The sequence below is a fragment of the Daphnia pulicaria genome, chromosome 8 (assembly GCF_021234035.1).
Source record: "Daphnia pulicaria isolate SC F1-1A chromosome 8, SC_F0-13Bv2, whole genome shotgun sequence".
NCBI classification, from domain to species: domain Eukaryota; kingdom Metazoa; phylum Arthropoda; class Branchiopoda; order Diplostraca; family Daphniidae; genus Daphnia; species Daphnia pulicaria.
In genome coordinates, this window is record NC_060920.1 from 15578108 (window position 1) to 15594517 (window position 16410).

General features: G+C 42.6%; 1 protein-coding gene across 3 annotated transcripts; it reads left to right on the forward strand.

Annotated features, from left to right (window-relative positions):
- Window positions 1-1396: 1396 nt before the first annotated feature.
- LOC124312626 (fibroblast growth factor receptor 4-like) lies at window positions 1397-15059 on the forward strand. Of its 3 annotated transcripts, none has more exons than XM_046777108.1 (14): window positions 1397-1836; window positions 4418-4638; window positions 8485-8635; window positions 8725-9134; window positions 9222-9410; window positions 10058-10248; window positions 11203-11341; window positions 11427-11586; window positions 11660-12015; window positions 12090-12308; window positions 12399-12544; window positions 12624-12958; window positions 13046-13151; window positions 13233-15059. In XM_046777108.1, the coding sequence occupies exons 2-14, from the start codon at window positions 4560-4562 to the stop codon at window positions 13326-13328; spliced, it is 2577 nt and encodes an 858-aa protein (XP_046633064.1). In that variant the 5' UTR covers window positions 1397-1836; window positions 4418-4559; the 3' UTR covers window positions 13329-15059. The 3 variants fall into 3 exon arrangements, with proteins under 3 accessions (XP_046633064.1, XP_046633062.1, XP_046633063.1); XM_046777106.1 differs by lacking the exon at window positions 10058-10248 and adding an exon at window positions 10562-10758; XM_046777107.1 differs by lacking the exon at window positions 10058-10248 and adding an exon at window positions 10562-10758 and having other exon boundaries at window positions 12402-12544.
- Window positions 15060-16410: the final 1351 nt, after the last annotated feature.

Below are 16410 nucleotides of genomic sequence, written 5' to 3' on the forward strand. Positions count from 1 at the left end.
ACCGAAAGATTCGATCTGAGAGATCAAATCTTCTCAAATAATAATTGAAGGGGCAGATTTGGTAATGCAACTACGTAACAGTTTAGTTTTCTTTTTTCTTTTTTTTTAAAAAAAAAAGAACAAAGAAAACTGTCCTTACGTTGACCTTCATTTACATGAAAATGTTGCCTCGTGCGCATTTACCCTTTCTAAGCTTTTAGCATTTTCCTAAAATTTTTCTATCGTATTTTTGGCCTCAAGTATTTAATATTTACCTTTTTTGGGTTGTAACAAAAGATTTTGGGGAGGTTTTGGGGTTATCGCATTTATCTTTTTTTTTCAAGCCCCCCCCCCCCCCCTTCAAGTCTGGGTCACTCTACCTCTACTAGAGAGTTGACTGCTATATCTACCCGAACTCTGCTGATTGTCGAGTTTTTGTTTATTAAAGTCGAGAAAAACTGACCGACTTGGCCCGCGACTTGGCTGTTTCAGTTGTCAAGGGGCTGCCCGTAATATCCTCTCTCGAAAACGTTGTTGTTCTAGCGTATACACCAGCGTACCAGTTCGTTCAACACACGCAGATAACATACACTAACCTGTCTTATCTTCAATATTTTTGTTCTTTATGCCGCTCTTATTTACTATTGTGATTCTATACGATCGTACAGAGCGCTATAGATAAAACCCCAGTATAAGTCTCTCTCTCTCTCTCGCCATGATGATAACAAAACAGGCCTAGGTACGGTTGGTTACTAAAACGACGTGACAGTTTGTAGGGATATCACGTTCAAAGTTCATTTTGATTGTACCATCACGATAGCTTCTCAAAGACTCAAAGATCTCGGGTTGTTTGGATGTACTAGATGCAGTTCTACTTTTTATGATTTGTTTGTTTGCTTGGCTGCTGCTGCCGGGAGAAACAATTGAAACAAACCGCTACAGGTCGAAACGACTTGCACGAAACTAAAGAGAAGTGATTACACACAACAGTGGAGAAAGAGAAAGAAAGTCAAGCTTCCTTTTTGTTTTATATATGTTGCGACGCTCGACGAGGAAACGCCGAGGACATTCTTCTTGTTTTACTCCAGACTGTCTGGAAATAGAATTGGTTGCCTATTTCTTCCTTTTTTCTTTTTCTTTCTAGGAGCCCTGCAGATGATATTCGCCTATAGGTGGCTCTGTGCTTTGATCATTTCTCTACAAATTGAATCCAGCAACCAATGGCGGAATAAAAAATAAAACACAATCGAATCGAATCAAAGATTTTAAGTGTTTCCATCAAATGGTGAATTTCAATATCTAAATATAGGTAGAGAGAGCAAGGAAGCAATATGATTGGTTGGTCGCCAAGGAAAGGAGGGGGGGAGACAGGGGTTTCCGCCAGAGGGCCATGATGAGCCCCAGCATCTTGTCTCGTGGTAAAGGCGAGAGTTGGTTCAGTCTGCGTCGAGATCGCGTACAGTACGGACACACATCGATTCCATTTCTCTTCACATTTTTCCCCACCGTCTTCTATCTTTAGATTGACAAATAGAAAACATTTGGAAAAAAGACGAGTAGAAGAAAATTAAAAAAGTTCTATGTGTGTGTGTGTGTGAATTGACCCCCTTTTTTCGTGCGTGGCAAGTTGTGAGTGTGACGAGTTGGTCGACATTGTAAGTGAACGTGTTGAGAGACATCAGCAGACAGAAAAAGTGTTTGGGAAATATTGGAAGAACCTGCTGACCTTATTGTTACTTTCCATTTTCGTACGGATATTTCTTTTTTTGAACCTCCGAGACTTGCAAATCCTCGCGGCGACAAGAGAAGTTGACGCTGCATCATCAAATGACAACTGTCCGTGATCAAGCACATCAGGTGAGATTTATTCTATTCGCTTTCTAGTGGTTGTAGCAATCCGGGAGCGTGAGAAACTACTAGTCTTTTATTTTTATTTTCCCGTTTTTGATGATTGTCGGGGAGGTTCGCAACATTGGCTGAATAGGTCGCATGTAGAAAAAAAGATTGAACGTTTGTGGAATGTCATCATTAAAAGTCATTCGTCATCTCTCGGCAAAAAGGCTTTTTGTGTGTATCATGATTACAGGGGCTCTGGCTAGTCGAGACCCTATTGTTGTCGCCATCTTGAAGGAGTCGTATTGAATGTAGTTTTGTGCCGTTTCATTTCGATAGTCGCATTTTATTTTTCTCTTGGTCACATGCCGGGAAATGCAATTCGAGTCTACACACACACACACACACACCCCAGCGCGAATCCGTTTCGGTTTTCCTGTTGTTTTGTCGGTAAAATTTTCTGGGTCGACCGAGCGTAACACGAGTCTTTTTTTATTATTGGTTCAATAAGAAGAGCCCACCAATTTTCCCGTTTAAAAAATATATATAGATTTTTTTTTTATTCTGTCGGTATCTATATGGGTTTTGACCCATTGTCCAGTCGGAGATTGTTGGCCTCCCGATTTTGTGGTTCAATGGCGCCATATAGTTCGACCCCCACGGCCCCCATATCAACCCCCACCTCCCATCTCAAGAAAACCGTTTTTAGCTTTTTCTTTTAGGCCTTAACTTGTAGTGTGGGTAGAGGAGGGGATGAGCAAAAGTTTGAAAATGAGAAACACTTGTTGTAAAAAAAAGAAAAGAAAAAAGAAATTTGTTGTTTGAAACAAACATTTTTTGGGGGGCATAATGAATCGTGTGCGCAGTTTTGAAAGAGAAAAAGTTAATCCCCCCTCGGTCGAAATTGTAGAGTTGATTGGATTTTCAACAGGAGAGAAAACAAAAGCGAAAAGAAAAAGATGAAAAGAAACCCTTGGCGAAAAGGGCACCTGTCCATCCGTCTGACACGAGCCATGCGTCTCATTTGCATAGGATTTGGATTTATAACTAGCATCGGCCGTCAGGTGGGACAACAATCAAAAACTCCAGCCGAGCGTTATTTATTTATTTTTAATTTTTTCCTTTTGGCTCGTTGTGCAAGTGAACGTTTCTACTTCCATTTTTCTGACGGTTGGATAGATATCAAGGGCAATTGCTTCAAGTTTTTGATAGAAGACAAGAAGGTAAAAAATGAAATAAGAGGGCCTTGTAGTTTTATCCCGAGCTCGACATCCATCATGTTATTTTTTTGTTTCACTTGACTCGCTAGTTTTATTCATATGCGCAACATTCTCCTGTTATCACGTCATTTTCTATTGCAATCGCGCATTGCCAAACATTTTTATTCCAAAGTTGAGGATTTGTCGGTTAATTCTTTTTCTAATTTTGTTGTGGTAAATGGGGTGTTGGGGGGGGGGGGAGAAAAGTGCCGATTTTCTCTTGTTTTACGACGACCATCTTTTTCTTTTGAAGAAAAAAGAAGTCGGTCAAGATGAGAAGAAGAAAAGAAGAGGGCGGGCGATTTGAAATGATTGGGTAGGAGGGAAGAAGAAGAAGAAGAGAAACTATAACCTCAGTGGGGTTGTATATGAGAGGCACCTTTGACCTGACCGGCCATCGGTCTTCTTCTTCTTGTACTTCAATCTTTTTTCTTTTTCTTTTTAACTTTCCGAGAGCTGAAGATGCGTCTGACTTTCTCAAGTCTCCTCCCCCGCCCTGCCCCTGCTATTATTTCCAATCGACACCCAAATATGATTATGACTATGATTATCAATTTCTGTTTTTCTTCCTTTTCAACTCTTGAGCAAAAGAAGAAATTGTTATAATTTTGTTTCTTTTGTTTTTACGGTCTTTTGCCTACCCTGTGATTTCTATTCCTAGTTTTTCCTCTTTTTCCCCATGGCGTAACCCGACACGAAGCGGAGAATCTGCTGGCACTTGTCCGTGTTTGTCTAAAAATACATTCGGGGATCATCCCATCTTCCTCATCTTTTTTTTGTTAAAAAACAGAAAAAAAAGTCCCTTAAAAATATGAGAAATAGAGATTGATCTCGTCCTTGTGACCAAAAAAAGATGCTGAACTTTTTGATACGCCGCGGTGCAATCAACTTTCGATTGCATATAGCCGTCCTCGTCTTTCCGACACGTTAGATGGTGTGGGGCACGCGCTCTCGAATTTGTTTGTGTGTCTCTTTTGTTCATTTTCACCGTCAAAAGAAAAATCTCTGACCAGAAAAACCCCTTTAGTTTTATTGCTGTTAAAAGAAGATGGGCCTACCAGTGCAGAGACTTTTTTGGCTGTGGTAAAGTACCGAGGGGTGGGGCGTCTAGCCACTGATTTATTTATAGGGGTCAGGTGGATCTCCTTACCTGTTGGAAATGGTAAGAGTCTGGGGGCCCCCCTGATTTTCTGACCTGTACCTTTTCTTTTTCTTTCGGGTTCCATCCAGTCGCGGCATTGTACATTTAAAGCATTTCATATTTATACGTAGACTCTGTGTGTGTGTATATAGAAAACGTATTTTTGATTTTAAAAATAATATAAATTGTGTGCTTCCCCCCGCAGATGTTTTGATTGGAGGCAGCGCGTCGCGCCCTTTTGGATTTTTTCCTTTTATCTTTTCATCCCGACTTGTTTTGCTGCTGCTTCTTCCACCCCTTGGATTTCTGATTGCCCCTGAAGAAGGCCGCGCCGTACCCAAAAGAAGATGGACCGGATACTCTTGTTGTCTGCCTTGATCCTGTTTGCCGCCTCAGTCAATCGCGCCGCACCGACACAGCAGCGACGTAAGTTTTCTTCAACTTGATTATTGTTCTTATTTTGATGTGAAACATCCTGACTTGATTCCTGCGGAAATTGAGTGTATTTGGTTGACAGTTTGACGTGTCTTTCCTATTTTCAAGCCTGAATGAGCAATTAGTCGGTGTCAATCAAGTTGGTTCTTTTCCAATCGTCTTCAAGGGCCCCGACTGTCTGCTGCGGTAGAAAGTGGCGAGGGGATTTTGTTTGCGAGGGAAATGATCGATTCCGACGCTGTCTGACATGCGGAATAGCCCAGCAGAACGGAAATAATGAGGGACTGTGGTCGAGGAGCGTGTTGCACGAAGGCGTTATCGCCATTTGCCAACGTCTTGCAGAGGAGGAATGTTTTTGATTGATTCTCATCAAAGAGAAAACGGACGCCAACAATAGAAAAGAAATGAAGAAAGAAACGAGAAAAATGACTAGGATGATGATGATGATGATTCTGGTGGGTGACGCCCCGTCACGGACGGCTGGTCCGGCTGAGGGACAACATGCGTATAATTCCACAGTGCCACTGTTGCATGGGATTGGATTTTTAGGTTCTCGAATCTGAATGGCCGAGTCCGTCTGTTTTGATCCTTCCACCTTGTGTCTCCTATCAAATTGTAATCGCCAGGGATTCATCGGAATGTTTTCTGGGCGCTAGGAGATGTCATACGGCCGTCGCCATGTTTTGAACAACTCGTATATAAAAAAAACAGCGGGACGTCGGGAATGTATTCGAAAGAAAAACTTGATCGTAACCTAGTCGTTATTCAAATAGCCAAAAAATCTTTTTTCTTGCCTTTCACGATTGTACTGTGTGTGTGTGTTGGTGGGTCTGGATGTTTGTTGTTGTTGTTGTTGTTGGGATTTTTTTCCCCCTTTTTTTTCTTCTTTCGGCTTGACATGTGAAATGTCTGCGCTCCTCTCTCTTTCTCTTTGCTGGATGGAAATCAAAATATGAGAGATGGGTGAAGTATGTGTCGCCCAGGGGCCATCTAGTGATCAAAAACTTTGATCCACCTAGTTTAAACCGGCCCCTAGTCTAGTCGAGAGAGAGAAGAAAAGAAATAATAGCGACAACTAACCAATCGAGAGAAAAAAAAACCGCATTCTTAAGTATAGGGTTAGCAGTGGAGAGAGAAAAATGGCAACGGGAACCTGTGGGTGCTGTAAAAGAAGAAAAAATAAAGTTTCCCGTTTCCCTACAGCAGCAGCAGGCTCCACCAGCAGGTCTGAAATATTTCCCAGAGGGCGCTGATGGACGCCATTAAATATAGACGCGCCGAGGGTTTCGGATGAGGGGAGAATATGTGGAGACACTGGGTGCTTTGGCTTTTTGTGCGCTAATGAGTTGCAGGCGGAGCTCGACTACTCCATCGCGAGGTTTGTTGCACTTGGACAGCAGCAAAAGTGGGGGAGAGAGAAAACGAGCAAAAGGAGATAGAAATGATGAATAATAAAAAGCCACCACTGGAAAAGATTCTAATTCAATTACCGGCTGCTGGGTGTATCTTCTTCTCTGAATTTCTCTGGTGATTCATTACCAGCAGACTTTGGCTGGCAGCCATTTCGCTCGTTTAGGCAGTTGATGGCGATTTAAAGGGACCAGCGTCCGCCTCATTCTGGAACATATTACTATAAAACGGCGACGTTTGATGGTCAAAAAGAAGGATCCTCTCCACTAAAATAGGAAAATAATAAACAACAGCAGGAACTCTTGAAGGCAGCAGCGGAGATTTCGCCAAGAGTTGACATCTTTTTGGATCCGTGTGTTTTGAAAAATTCATTTTACTGCCAAGTAAATGTCGGTATCGGTCGTAAAAAAATAGAAAACCACCGTCTTTTTTTTTATTTTGATAGGATCCGGTACTGTGTCACTCGACGTTATCCCCAAAACTTTGGTGACATCTAAATGTTTTGTGTGTTTTTCGTCTGCATATTTTAATAAAAGAAATAGGAATGACGAATGTAAAAGCGTTTTTGAGAAAGTACCAGGATGCGCGTTTGTCTTTTGCCGATAGATATTTTTCTTTTTATCCTTGACGGCACGAAAATGTCGTGATGGATCACGAGTATGGATAGGCTATTTTTCATCGGAATAAATATTGCGACTCTCTCTGACTTGTCCTGTTCTATCGATTCACGATGCGGATCACTTTACTCGAAGTTGCGCGATGTTTAAGTGTCGACCTACTTTCTCGACCTGACTCGTGAACGCGCGTGATCAGGTGCAGGTTTTGCACTCTGAAGGTTTTGCCGCTTTCGTCTTATCTCGACTGGCGGAAAGCTGGAGCCCCCCGAAGAAATAAAACAAAAAATTCCTGCAGGAGAAACAGACAGCAAAAAGAAAATATTGAAAACTCAAAACAAAAATATATAGCGAAAGTATATAAATATCTTGGCGAACGATGCTGGCATTTGCTCGGTCGTCTTTCTTCTGGCGTCGGACGCCAGAAGGTCGGGATCACACGGGGACGTTTGAGGGTTTTGTCTTGTTCCACGATTGAGCTATTTAGATGACGGGGCAGATTCGCTTGCTACTCTCTTCCTTAATATATACTTAACTTGCATCAGTGGGTTGACGGGATTGAGTCGCCGTTCCAGCAAAGTCATTTCAAGGACCCCATCGCACAATCATTTCGAAAAGTAAAGAAATATCTGATTTTGCATGACAAATTTCGTGTTTAATTTATTCATTTTTAGATTTTTCGGGGTTTTTCTTGTCTGACGTACCGTCATGGTTGGATTTTTTGTTGTTGTTGGCTGCCGTGCCGGTCGAGGTGTCTTTCTAATTTGCTGGAAATGGCTCCCAGGTGTCAGTCGTGTGTGCACTGTGCGGTGTTGCATACACACACACACACATATGCCCATTTGAATAAATCCTCTTGTTAGATTCTCTTTTCTTTTGTTATCGAGTTCCCTCGAATCCTTTCCTAGCCGCCCAAGTCACGTGATTCAGCAAAGCTCTTGGCTCCTCTTCCTTTCTGACGGCTATGACGCCATCACAATTTTAAAATCTTTTCTTCTTCTTTTTTAAATTTACCGAGTCTTCTTTTCTTGTTATTTATTTGGGGATGATGTAATGAAAATCTTTCTCTTACCTGCTAACTGCGGTCGGGCCGATAGAAGAGGAGCCCCATCGGTTGAAATTGACCATTGTCTATTCTTTTTTTCCATTCCTTTCGGGCTTCCCTACCTTTCGTGTGCTATCTCTTCTATTGTCTCTTGTGAGAAGAGAAAAGAAACTCTTTTTATTTTTAAATTTACAACACCCTTTTTTCTTTTTATTTTTCCGTGTTTAACCTCTGGTTAAGAAATGCTGATGATTTTTTCTCTTGTTTGGGGGGGAAATTGACAGAATGGGGGGCTCATTCTTTCCCACAGAATAAGACAGACCACAACGTTGATTGGTTGCCCCGAAATCCCTCCTTAAAACATGATGAGCAAAATACCGAGACTTGGTCGAATACTTGGAATTGACATACTGTTTGAGAAACTCTTATTAGTCGGTCTTTCTGCAACAAAAAGGGAAGATCAAAAGAATCATTTTTAATCTCTCTCCCCCCCAGTCTCCCCACCTCGACATGACAAGGCTTTGTGCTCGGAAATTGTTAAATAATAAGAGTCTCGAATTACCTATTATGAAAGGTAATAAGGTGGGCGCGCGAGGTTAACCGCTTTTCTTCATTGTGTTACTACCAGCCTCTTTTCTTTCTATTGTGTGGATTTTCTATCCGGCTCAACGGCCGCTCGATGGTTATAACAAAAAGTTTTGTGTGTGTAGAATTCCAAAAATTTCATTTTGTGTTTTTGTTGTCTTTTTCTTTTTTGCCGACTCGCAGATGAAGAAGTGGAAGTCTACGAAGGAGACACGGTCAAGTACGATTGTCCGTCTGGACTAACTCAACTGGCTGGCCATGGTGTCGAATGGTACCACAACGACGTCCGAGTGGATCCCCGCCAGCACTCACGCATTCGATATGCCAAAAAGAAGTACGTCCATTTGAATTTCTTATCGACAAAAGAAAAAGGAGACATTTTTAAAAGAAAATTGCTAAAATTGGTATTTTTATTTCTTCCAGGAATTCAATCACCATAACGTTCGTCGAGTCTAGCGATGGAGGAGCCTGGTCTATCCGCCCCAAAAGCGTCCGATTGATGGATCCAGCTCCTAAAATGACCCCTTGGTGTAACTTCACCGTCATCGTCAAGATGGACGATGATGATGTCGATGCCGCAGCCGCCGAAGAGTTGCAGAGCGACCAGGCCGATGACGACTACCATCCGCACTTGTTTAGCACGCCATCGCTTCATCCCGAAGAGGAAGAAAGTGATTTCCCAATGGCTGACGACGACGTCTCGGGTTCCACCACTTTGGCCGCTGACGGTAAGCCTCAGTCTCCGAGTTTCATCCGCATCAAGAAAATGGAAGCCTTCATGTCTCAAGTGAAGCCTGCCGGATCCACCGTCACTTACAAGTGCCCAGCTGATGGTATGTGTTATATTGGCTCGTTTGCCTTTAAATATATTCACGTTCCTCGAGTTTCACGTCGACCTCTTGTGTGCCCTCCCGCAACAGGATACCCCAAACCGGAGATAGTGTGGACGAAGGACGGCGGTCCGATCAAACGCCACCTGGGCTCGGCCAAGTTGCAAAAATGGTCGCTGGAGCTGGAGGAGGCCACCACCTACGATTCGGGAAACTACACTTGCACCGTGTCCAACTCGCACGGCTCCGTCTCGTTTACTTTCAAACTTCTCATTCAAGGTAAATTGTGTTTTTATCAAATTGTTTATTGCTTGATATACACACAGCTGGTGGCGGTAGGGGGAAAAGGTTAACTATCTTGTATATGCAGAGGGGGGAAGGGACGGGTTTTACCATACAAATGTGTTTTAATGCCATAATACGTTGTGTCGTTTTGGGCGGAAGGTGAGTCTACTAACAGCTGTGCACGTAACATTGGGGCCGGTCGCATGTGCAAAGGCCGTTCTTAACACTAACCGCATCGGCTTTGGAGCTTCGTGATGGTACCGACGGCATTGTTGGAACTTGTTCAATTATTCAATTATTTCCTGGGAGTTGTTGGTTGGTTGTCCATTTTCCAACAGCAAAGCAAAAAATTTCCTGCCTCAACCCACGTGAGAATAAATCACGCTCTCTGGACAATCAACCAACCCTTTCCTCGTACGATGATGGCGTTACTTTTTTTTTTTTTTAAATAATAATAAACAACCACCGCCTCGTTTGCAAGTTGACGAATCAATAACGCCCGTCACGAAGAGCATGATGAAAAAAAAAGAACACGATAGTTTTTTTTTCCTCTCCCTACACTTGATATGTGTTTGAGCCTGGTTGCATGGAATGACTTGACTGATGCATGTTTTTCTCGGTATTTTGCCGTGCGTGCGCAGAACGTTTCCCGCACAAGCCGCTCATCATGGAAATGCACAATTCGACGGTGTCGATTGGCGGGACGGTGTCATTTGAATGCCGCGTCATTTCCGACTTGACACCGTACGTCCAATGGTACAGGCACTTCACGGACGACAACGGCTCCTTCGTCAACGACACGACAGGCACTCCTATCGGCAATGCTCTGCAGGTGAGTTTCCCATTTCATAATAGCCTGCGACTTAGCGCATGTTAAGAATGTGTGACAAACGAAAAGAAGCGGCGCAAAAAGTGTGTCACGTGAGTGCGGTCACTAGCAGGAATTTTATTTGATTTTAAAAAGCGGCTTCTCGACACGTTTTCGATTTAAAAACTCGAAAGGTAGGCTTTTTATTGGCTCTGGGATTCTCTTAATTTAACGGTGATGACGAAGCTGTCTAGATGAAAATGTTTTGTGTCACGCCCCTCGCTCCCAAACCACTTGACAAATGCTAAAAATCGACCCATTCGTCCCGCCACCTCAGAACGCTTCCATCACAAGCCGGTGATTAGCGACGAGCTGAAGAATACAACGGCCAAGGAAGGCGAAATAGTCACGCTGGTCTGCCGCGTCACGTCGGAATTGCATCCTCATTTCATCTGGATTAAACACTACCAAGTGAATGGCTCCTGGGAAGACGAGGAAAAGAAGCCTTATTACCGGCGCATCTACCCAACTCAGGTTTCCATCCGCACGACAATCGCAACGCCTTGCGGAATGCCCCCGCCTGCCTCTCCTCTCTTCCTTCTCTTTGCTTCTCCTCCATTCAGGGAACTGTAAAAGAAAATTCTCAACGAATTCCATTTGCTCGTCTTTTTGGAATCAAGAATTAGTTTCCCAATCGAAATTCTCGGTCCTATTTTTATTTAGACGCTCTTCAAAGCGTTGCTCGAATCCACCGTTAGGTGTCTCTTGGTCCTTGCATCCACTAACATTCCCTTCCAACAACAACAAAAAAGTGGAGAAAAATGCACGGCGACTCCTTTTACAAACATAAAACAAAACAGCATGTGGAAATGAAATGAAAGATTGCACGTTTTACTTTTTAATTTGCACGACTTGGCACGTCATGCCATTGTGAGAAATTTGTTTTCTAAAAATAATTTCATTTTTGAACAAACACAGTTGGATGAAGACGGCGAGGTAAATAACGATCATCAAGTGCTGCGACTAGAGAACGTGACTAAAGAGGATGCCGGATGGTACACGTGCATGGCCGGCAACAGTTTGGGCATGTCATACCGCAGCGCTTGGCTCACTGTCGGTAAGTGGCGAAACGATTTTTCGGGGTTGACTGATGATGGTTAGAGGCCCCTCCAATTATAATATTTGCTTATTCTTATTCGCAGTGGATCCAGAAGAGGAATCACCGTCCATCGATCATTTATTGGAAGGAGGTCTCCATCATCTACAAGATCAGAAAGTAGTGATTATCTTGGCTTCCGTCCTCGGCTCAATCGTGCTGGCCTTTGTCGTTCTCTTTGCCATTGCTTTCCGCAAAAGATACAGGTATGATTAAATTGCCATTTCTTTTTCTGACCTGGTTTTCCTAACGAATGTTTTATTTTATTATCTGGGGCAGTCGTCAAAAACGTAACAAGTTCATGGCCCTGGAAACAGCTCACTGCATTGCGCCCTGTACCAAAAAAGTGATTATTGAGCAACGTTCGGCCGTCAATGGCGTAGGTGGGGGAATTCACGAGCCGCTGCTCTTTCCCGTCATCAAAATCGAGAAGCATCGTTCAAGGCTGGGCACGGACATTGGATCCGTTTCTGAATACGAACTACCTCTGGATACGCGATGGGAATTTCCGCGCCAAGACCTGCAATTGGGAAAATCGCTGGGCGAAGGAGCTTTCGGCCATGTGGTTCAGGCTCAGGCCAACGGAATTATTGAAAAGAACTCTGTCTCGACTGTCGCTGTCAAAATGCTCAAAGGCAAGTTTGATTTGTAATTGCTCTGCCGGACAATTCCGTCATGTTTCTCCTTTTTTTTTGTTCTTTGACAACAGAAGGCCACACGGACACGGAATTGATGGATCTCGTCTCCGAAATGGAGATGATGAAGATGATCGGTACACACGTCAATATTCTCAATCTGCTCGGTTGCTGCACCCAGGATGGTCCGCTATACGTCATCGTGGAATTTGCTCCGTACGGCAATTTGCGTGACTTTTTACGCCAACATCGCCCCAGTTCTGGATATGAGCGCGCCATTGGACAACTAGGATGTACGATCCACTTTTGATTTGTTTTATTACCCTCTTCAGTTGAAAAAAAAAAAGACGTTAGACTGATGATATTTTATGGTTCTCGTTTAGTAGGGAAGCTTGGTAATACGTCATACGAACACCCGATTGAGTTTAACAGCACTGGTCGAATGGGTCAGGACACTCTGACGCACAAAGATCTCATCTCGTTCGCTTACCAAGTGGCCCGTGGAATGGATTACCTTGAATCGAAAAAGGTATGATCTCTTGTCGCTGATGCTGTTTGGCAACTAAAATCATAACTAATTGCTGTGTTTCCCACGGATGTTTTTGCAGTGTATTCACCGCGACTTAGCCGCCAGGAACGTGTTGGTCAGCGAAGATTGCGTCCTGAAGATTGCCGATTTTGGTTTGGCCCGCGACGTGCACATGCACGAGTATTATCGCAAGACGACTGATGGCCGCCTGCCTGTCAAGTGGATGGCGCCAGAAGCTTTGTTTCAGCGCGTCTACACAAGCCAGTCGGACGTCTGGTCTTTCGGCATTCTCCTCTGGGAGATTATGACCCTGGGCGGCACGCCTTATCCGTCTGTACCCAATATCGAGCGACTCTTCCAGCTCTTGCGCGATGGCCATCGCATGGAGAAGCCAGTATCTTGCTCACTTGAAGTGTAAGTTCTGAAATTGTTGTCTTGTTTTCCTCTTTTGGGAGCTTTTGCACAAAATGCTAACTTCCTTTTCCGTTTGAATCAATGTAGGTATTTGCTGATGCGTGAATGCTGGCAATACAATCCCATGGAGCGGCCCACTTTCAGCGAATTGGTTGAAGATTTAGAAAGAATCTTGAAACTCACTTCAAATGAGGTACGTTTCCCCCCCCCCTCATTTAGCCTTGGCAGACACAGAAAATTAAACGATTTCGTCTATTTCTTTTGATAATTTCAGGAATATTTGGAGTTGGGTTTTGAATCTCCCGAGACACCGCCCAGCAGTCGCGAAAATTCAGACTGTCGAACGCAGTTTGTCGTCTCGACGGTCTGATTACCCTTTCTTCCTTCCTTCTAAAAGAAATCAGCCTTCCCTTTCCAACTTTCTTTTGCTTGGCCTATTCCGCCACCGTCTTCTCCAGCCTTTTTCTGCCGATTAGGGCGGTCTATGGATGAGACCCCCTGAACTCCGACGCCAAATGAGAAGGAGGAAGCAAAGAAGAGGAAGAAGAGGACGCCAACATCGATATAAAAAAAATGCAGAGAAACGGCGTGACCACCTATGACCTGCAGAAATCGTTACCACCATCAGGTTGAGCACTCACTCGACTGTCTGCGATCAAATCAATTTCCGGCGTACTACGCCCCCTAACCTTCAAGGAGCACAGCTTCACTTAAAAGTGTGTCGCGTTCTACGGATGTGCGCCTACCAACTTAGTAAAAAATAACGTTCCAAGTTGGGCGTGCCATGTGGAAACGTGCCTTGCATGATGAACAAAAGTTGCAAATCGAAAAGGCTCGAGTGGTTTAGTCTCAGGAAAGGAAGAAAGAAGATAGGGAAGGTTAAAAACGAAGAAAGGAAAAGTAAAAGAGTAATTTTTGTGCTGTGACCAACTGCTTGCTGGATTCAAAGTTTTGCCCGGATTCGACGAGAACCATCTAGCGTCCAATCTATTCTCTACTCAATTTCCAAACAAATTTGGAAGAAGATGGAAAATGAAAAAAAAAAAAAGAAGAATTCTCTCGTGCCTTCTCAATACGCAATTAATGTGTATGTGGTGATCCCGTTCTCAAATCGCGCGCGGTGGACACGCATTCATTCAGTGCGTTGATTTTAGTTGTTTGATTTTGTTTTTTCCCCATTTTTTTTTTTTGCAACTCCTAGTCACACGTTTGTTCATTTATGAGAGCCTGATTGATTCGATTAAAGAAATGGGAGGGAAAAAAACCGCATTCGAGTCAGCATTCGTTCGATGTCTGAACTTGGGCTTTTTGTTGCATCAACATACATTACATAAACATAGAAATTTCGATTGTCAATTGAATCATCATTTTATATTATACATAAAAACTCTGGCCTCGAAAAAGGTCCGTCGACCGTTTATTCTTGTGTGCCTTCTGTTTGTTTATTTTTCAATGTCATGTACAGTTTTCGTCTGTTTGTATATGTAGAAGACCCAGTCGTATCCCCTGTTTCTGGTGATTCCTCTCTCTCTTCAGCTGGCCACTTTGTCTCTTTCTTGCCCCTTGAAAACAAACGACAAAAAAGAAGAAGAAAGGGAAACGTGTGAATAACATTTATCAAAAAAAGATACTTTAATAATTCGATTATCCAACATTATCCAATCAAGTCGCACGTTTGCCTGTTAGCCTAAAGCTGGAATACCCAATATTCAATTTAAAAATAACTAAGAAATAACAAAACTCATTTTTCTCCTTATTTTTCTCCGCTGTATCGTTTTCCATTTGTGTGTCGATTCCATCGCCATATGCCCAACATCTATTTCGTCAATTAACTTATTATGCCCCACACATAATCCCATTTCCCCCGTTTTTTCTTTGGTTTATCTGTGTTTGCGTTTGTTTCTTCTTCTCGGTTGATCCACATGTTTTTCTTCCGACACATATGTGCGGACAATCGTCCAATTCGCCAACATTACAAAGAAATACAATTACAAATTTACTTCTCTGCAGAGAATCAGAAAAGAAAAGCTTGTTTTTTTCATGTCCTGGTCTTGGGTAAGAATACATAAGATGTCCCATTTGGTGGGACGGTGTAACAGTATAGCTTGATATTATTAAATTACGTTTCATCAATACTCTATAGGTTACGTGCTGTACAGTATTTTCTCAACGGAATACTTCATTACTACTGGGATGGCGCAACCTCAAAGTTTTTTGGGGGAGAAACTTGAGGCGATTAAATGTTATGTAGTATAAAAATGATGTTATAACGTAGCTAACGCTTAATTGCTTTCAATATTCTTTTTGTGTAGTTTCTTATTATATTTTTTTGCGGGTTGGGTTACATTTTATTGCTACACTTTGGGACGGGGATTTATTAAGAACATCCTGGGCTTTTCAAAGTGTCAAGGTTTCCGTCCCTATCCTCTTATTTTTCTTTCTTTCTTTTTTTTTGACGTTTCCTAACCCTTCCCCTTTTTATTGCATCACCAAATGTGCAATATCCACCACCAGAATGAAATTGAACCGTAGCATCAGTTTGACTCGTGGTTGAGTGAGTGCAGGTACGTTTCTCTACGGCTTGTAACTTCTTTTTTATGGGAATTTGAAATTACCTGTGCCAACTGTACGTAAATTATGGTGTTAATATCGGCGGCTAGTTAACTCTGGTGCTGTATATCATTGGCGTGAGTGTTTAAATGACCGTGTGAACCGGGTAAACTATACGATGCGTCAAAGTTGTGTGTGACGGCGTGCCGGGTTTGAATTTCGCGGACAACTATTAGACCTGGATCGATTTCGTTTTCGGTAAGTCACCATTAATTTAATTATTAGATGGGCCGGTGTTTGCTTTTTGATCCGTTCTTCCGGAAAAAACTCCGCCTCAAAATTGAATCGGTTTATGATGATCGTTTACGTGGGCTGCGTGCGTCAGATCGATAAATTTCTTTCCACTAAAAAGTAGGTTTTTGTTTCTAGGTCGGCCTTTTCTTTTCCTTGTTGTGTAAATGTGGTAATTGTATTTTAAAATTTATTCGTATTTCACGTTCCCCAATAATACGAAATAGAAACGATCTGTCTCGCCATTGACGTTCAATCCTTTTACCCCATTTTTGTGTTTGTTTTCTTTCTTTTTTTGTTTTTGTTTTCTTTTTTTTTATTGTGTGAAGTTATTGCAAAGTAGGGGAGGATTGGGGATGCGCGGATGTCAGGAAATATGGCCCATGTGTTTATTGTGCCGGATCCTTTCATCCGGTAGCGAACCAAGTGTATGAAGGAAGGAAGAAAGAAAAGATGGTTGAAGTAGTCTATACTACCAGAAACTAGAAAGAGTGCGAGAATCTTTTTTCCCCCTTTCAACTCTCGTGGATAGTGTATGAAAAGTAAACACTTAATATCCTTTCGTACTCTGGCGGATTGAAATAAAGTAGTGGAATAATAATAATAAAAAG

Bases quoted from the DNA above. Each gene is read 5' to 3' on its own strand.
- LOC124312626 (XM_046777106.1), top strand. From the start codon at position 4,560: ATGGACCGGATACTCTTGTTGTCTGCCTTGATCCTGTTTGCCGCCTCA. The intron at 10,759-11,202 runs GTTTCCATCCGC...GAACAAACACAG, and splicing joins GGCGCATCTACCCAACTCAG to TTGGATGAAGACGGCGAGGT. The intron at 12,309-12,398 runs GTACGATCCACT...GTTCTCGTTTAG, and splicing joins CGCCATTGGACAACTAGGAT to TAGGGAAGCTTGGTAATACG.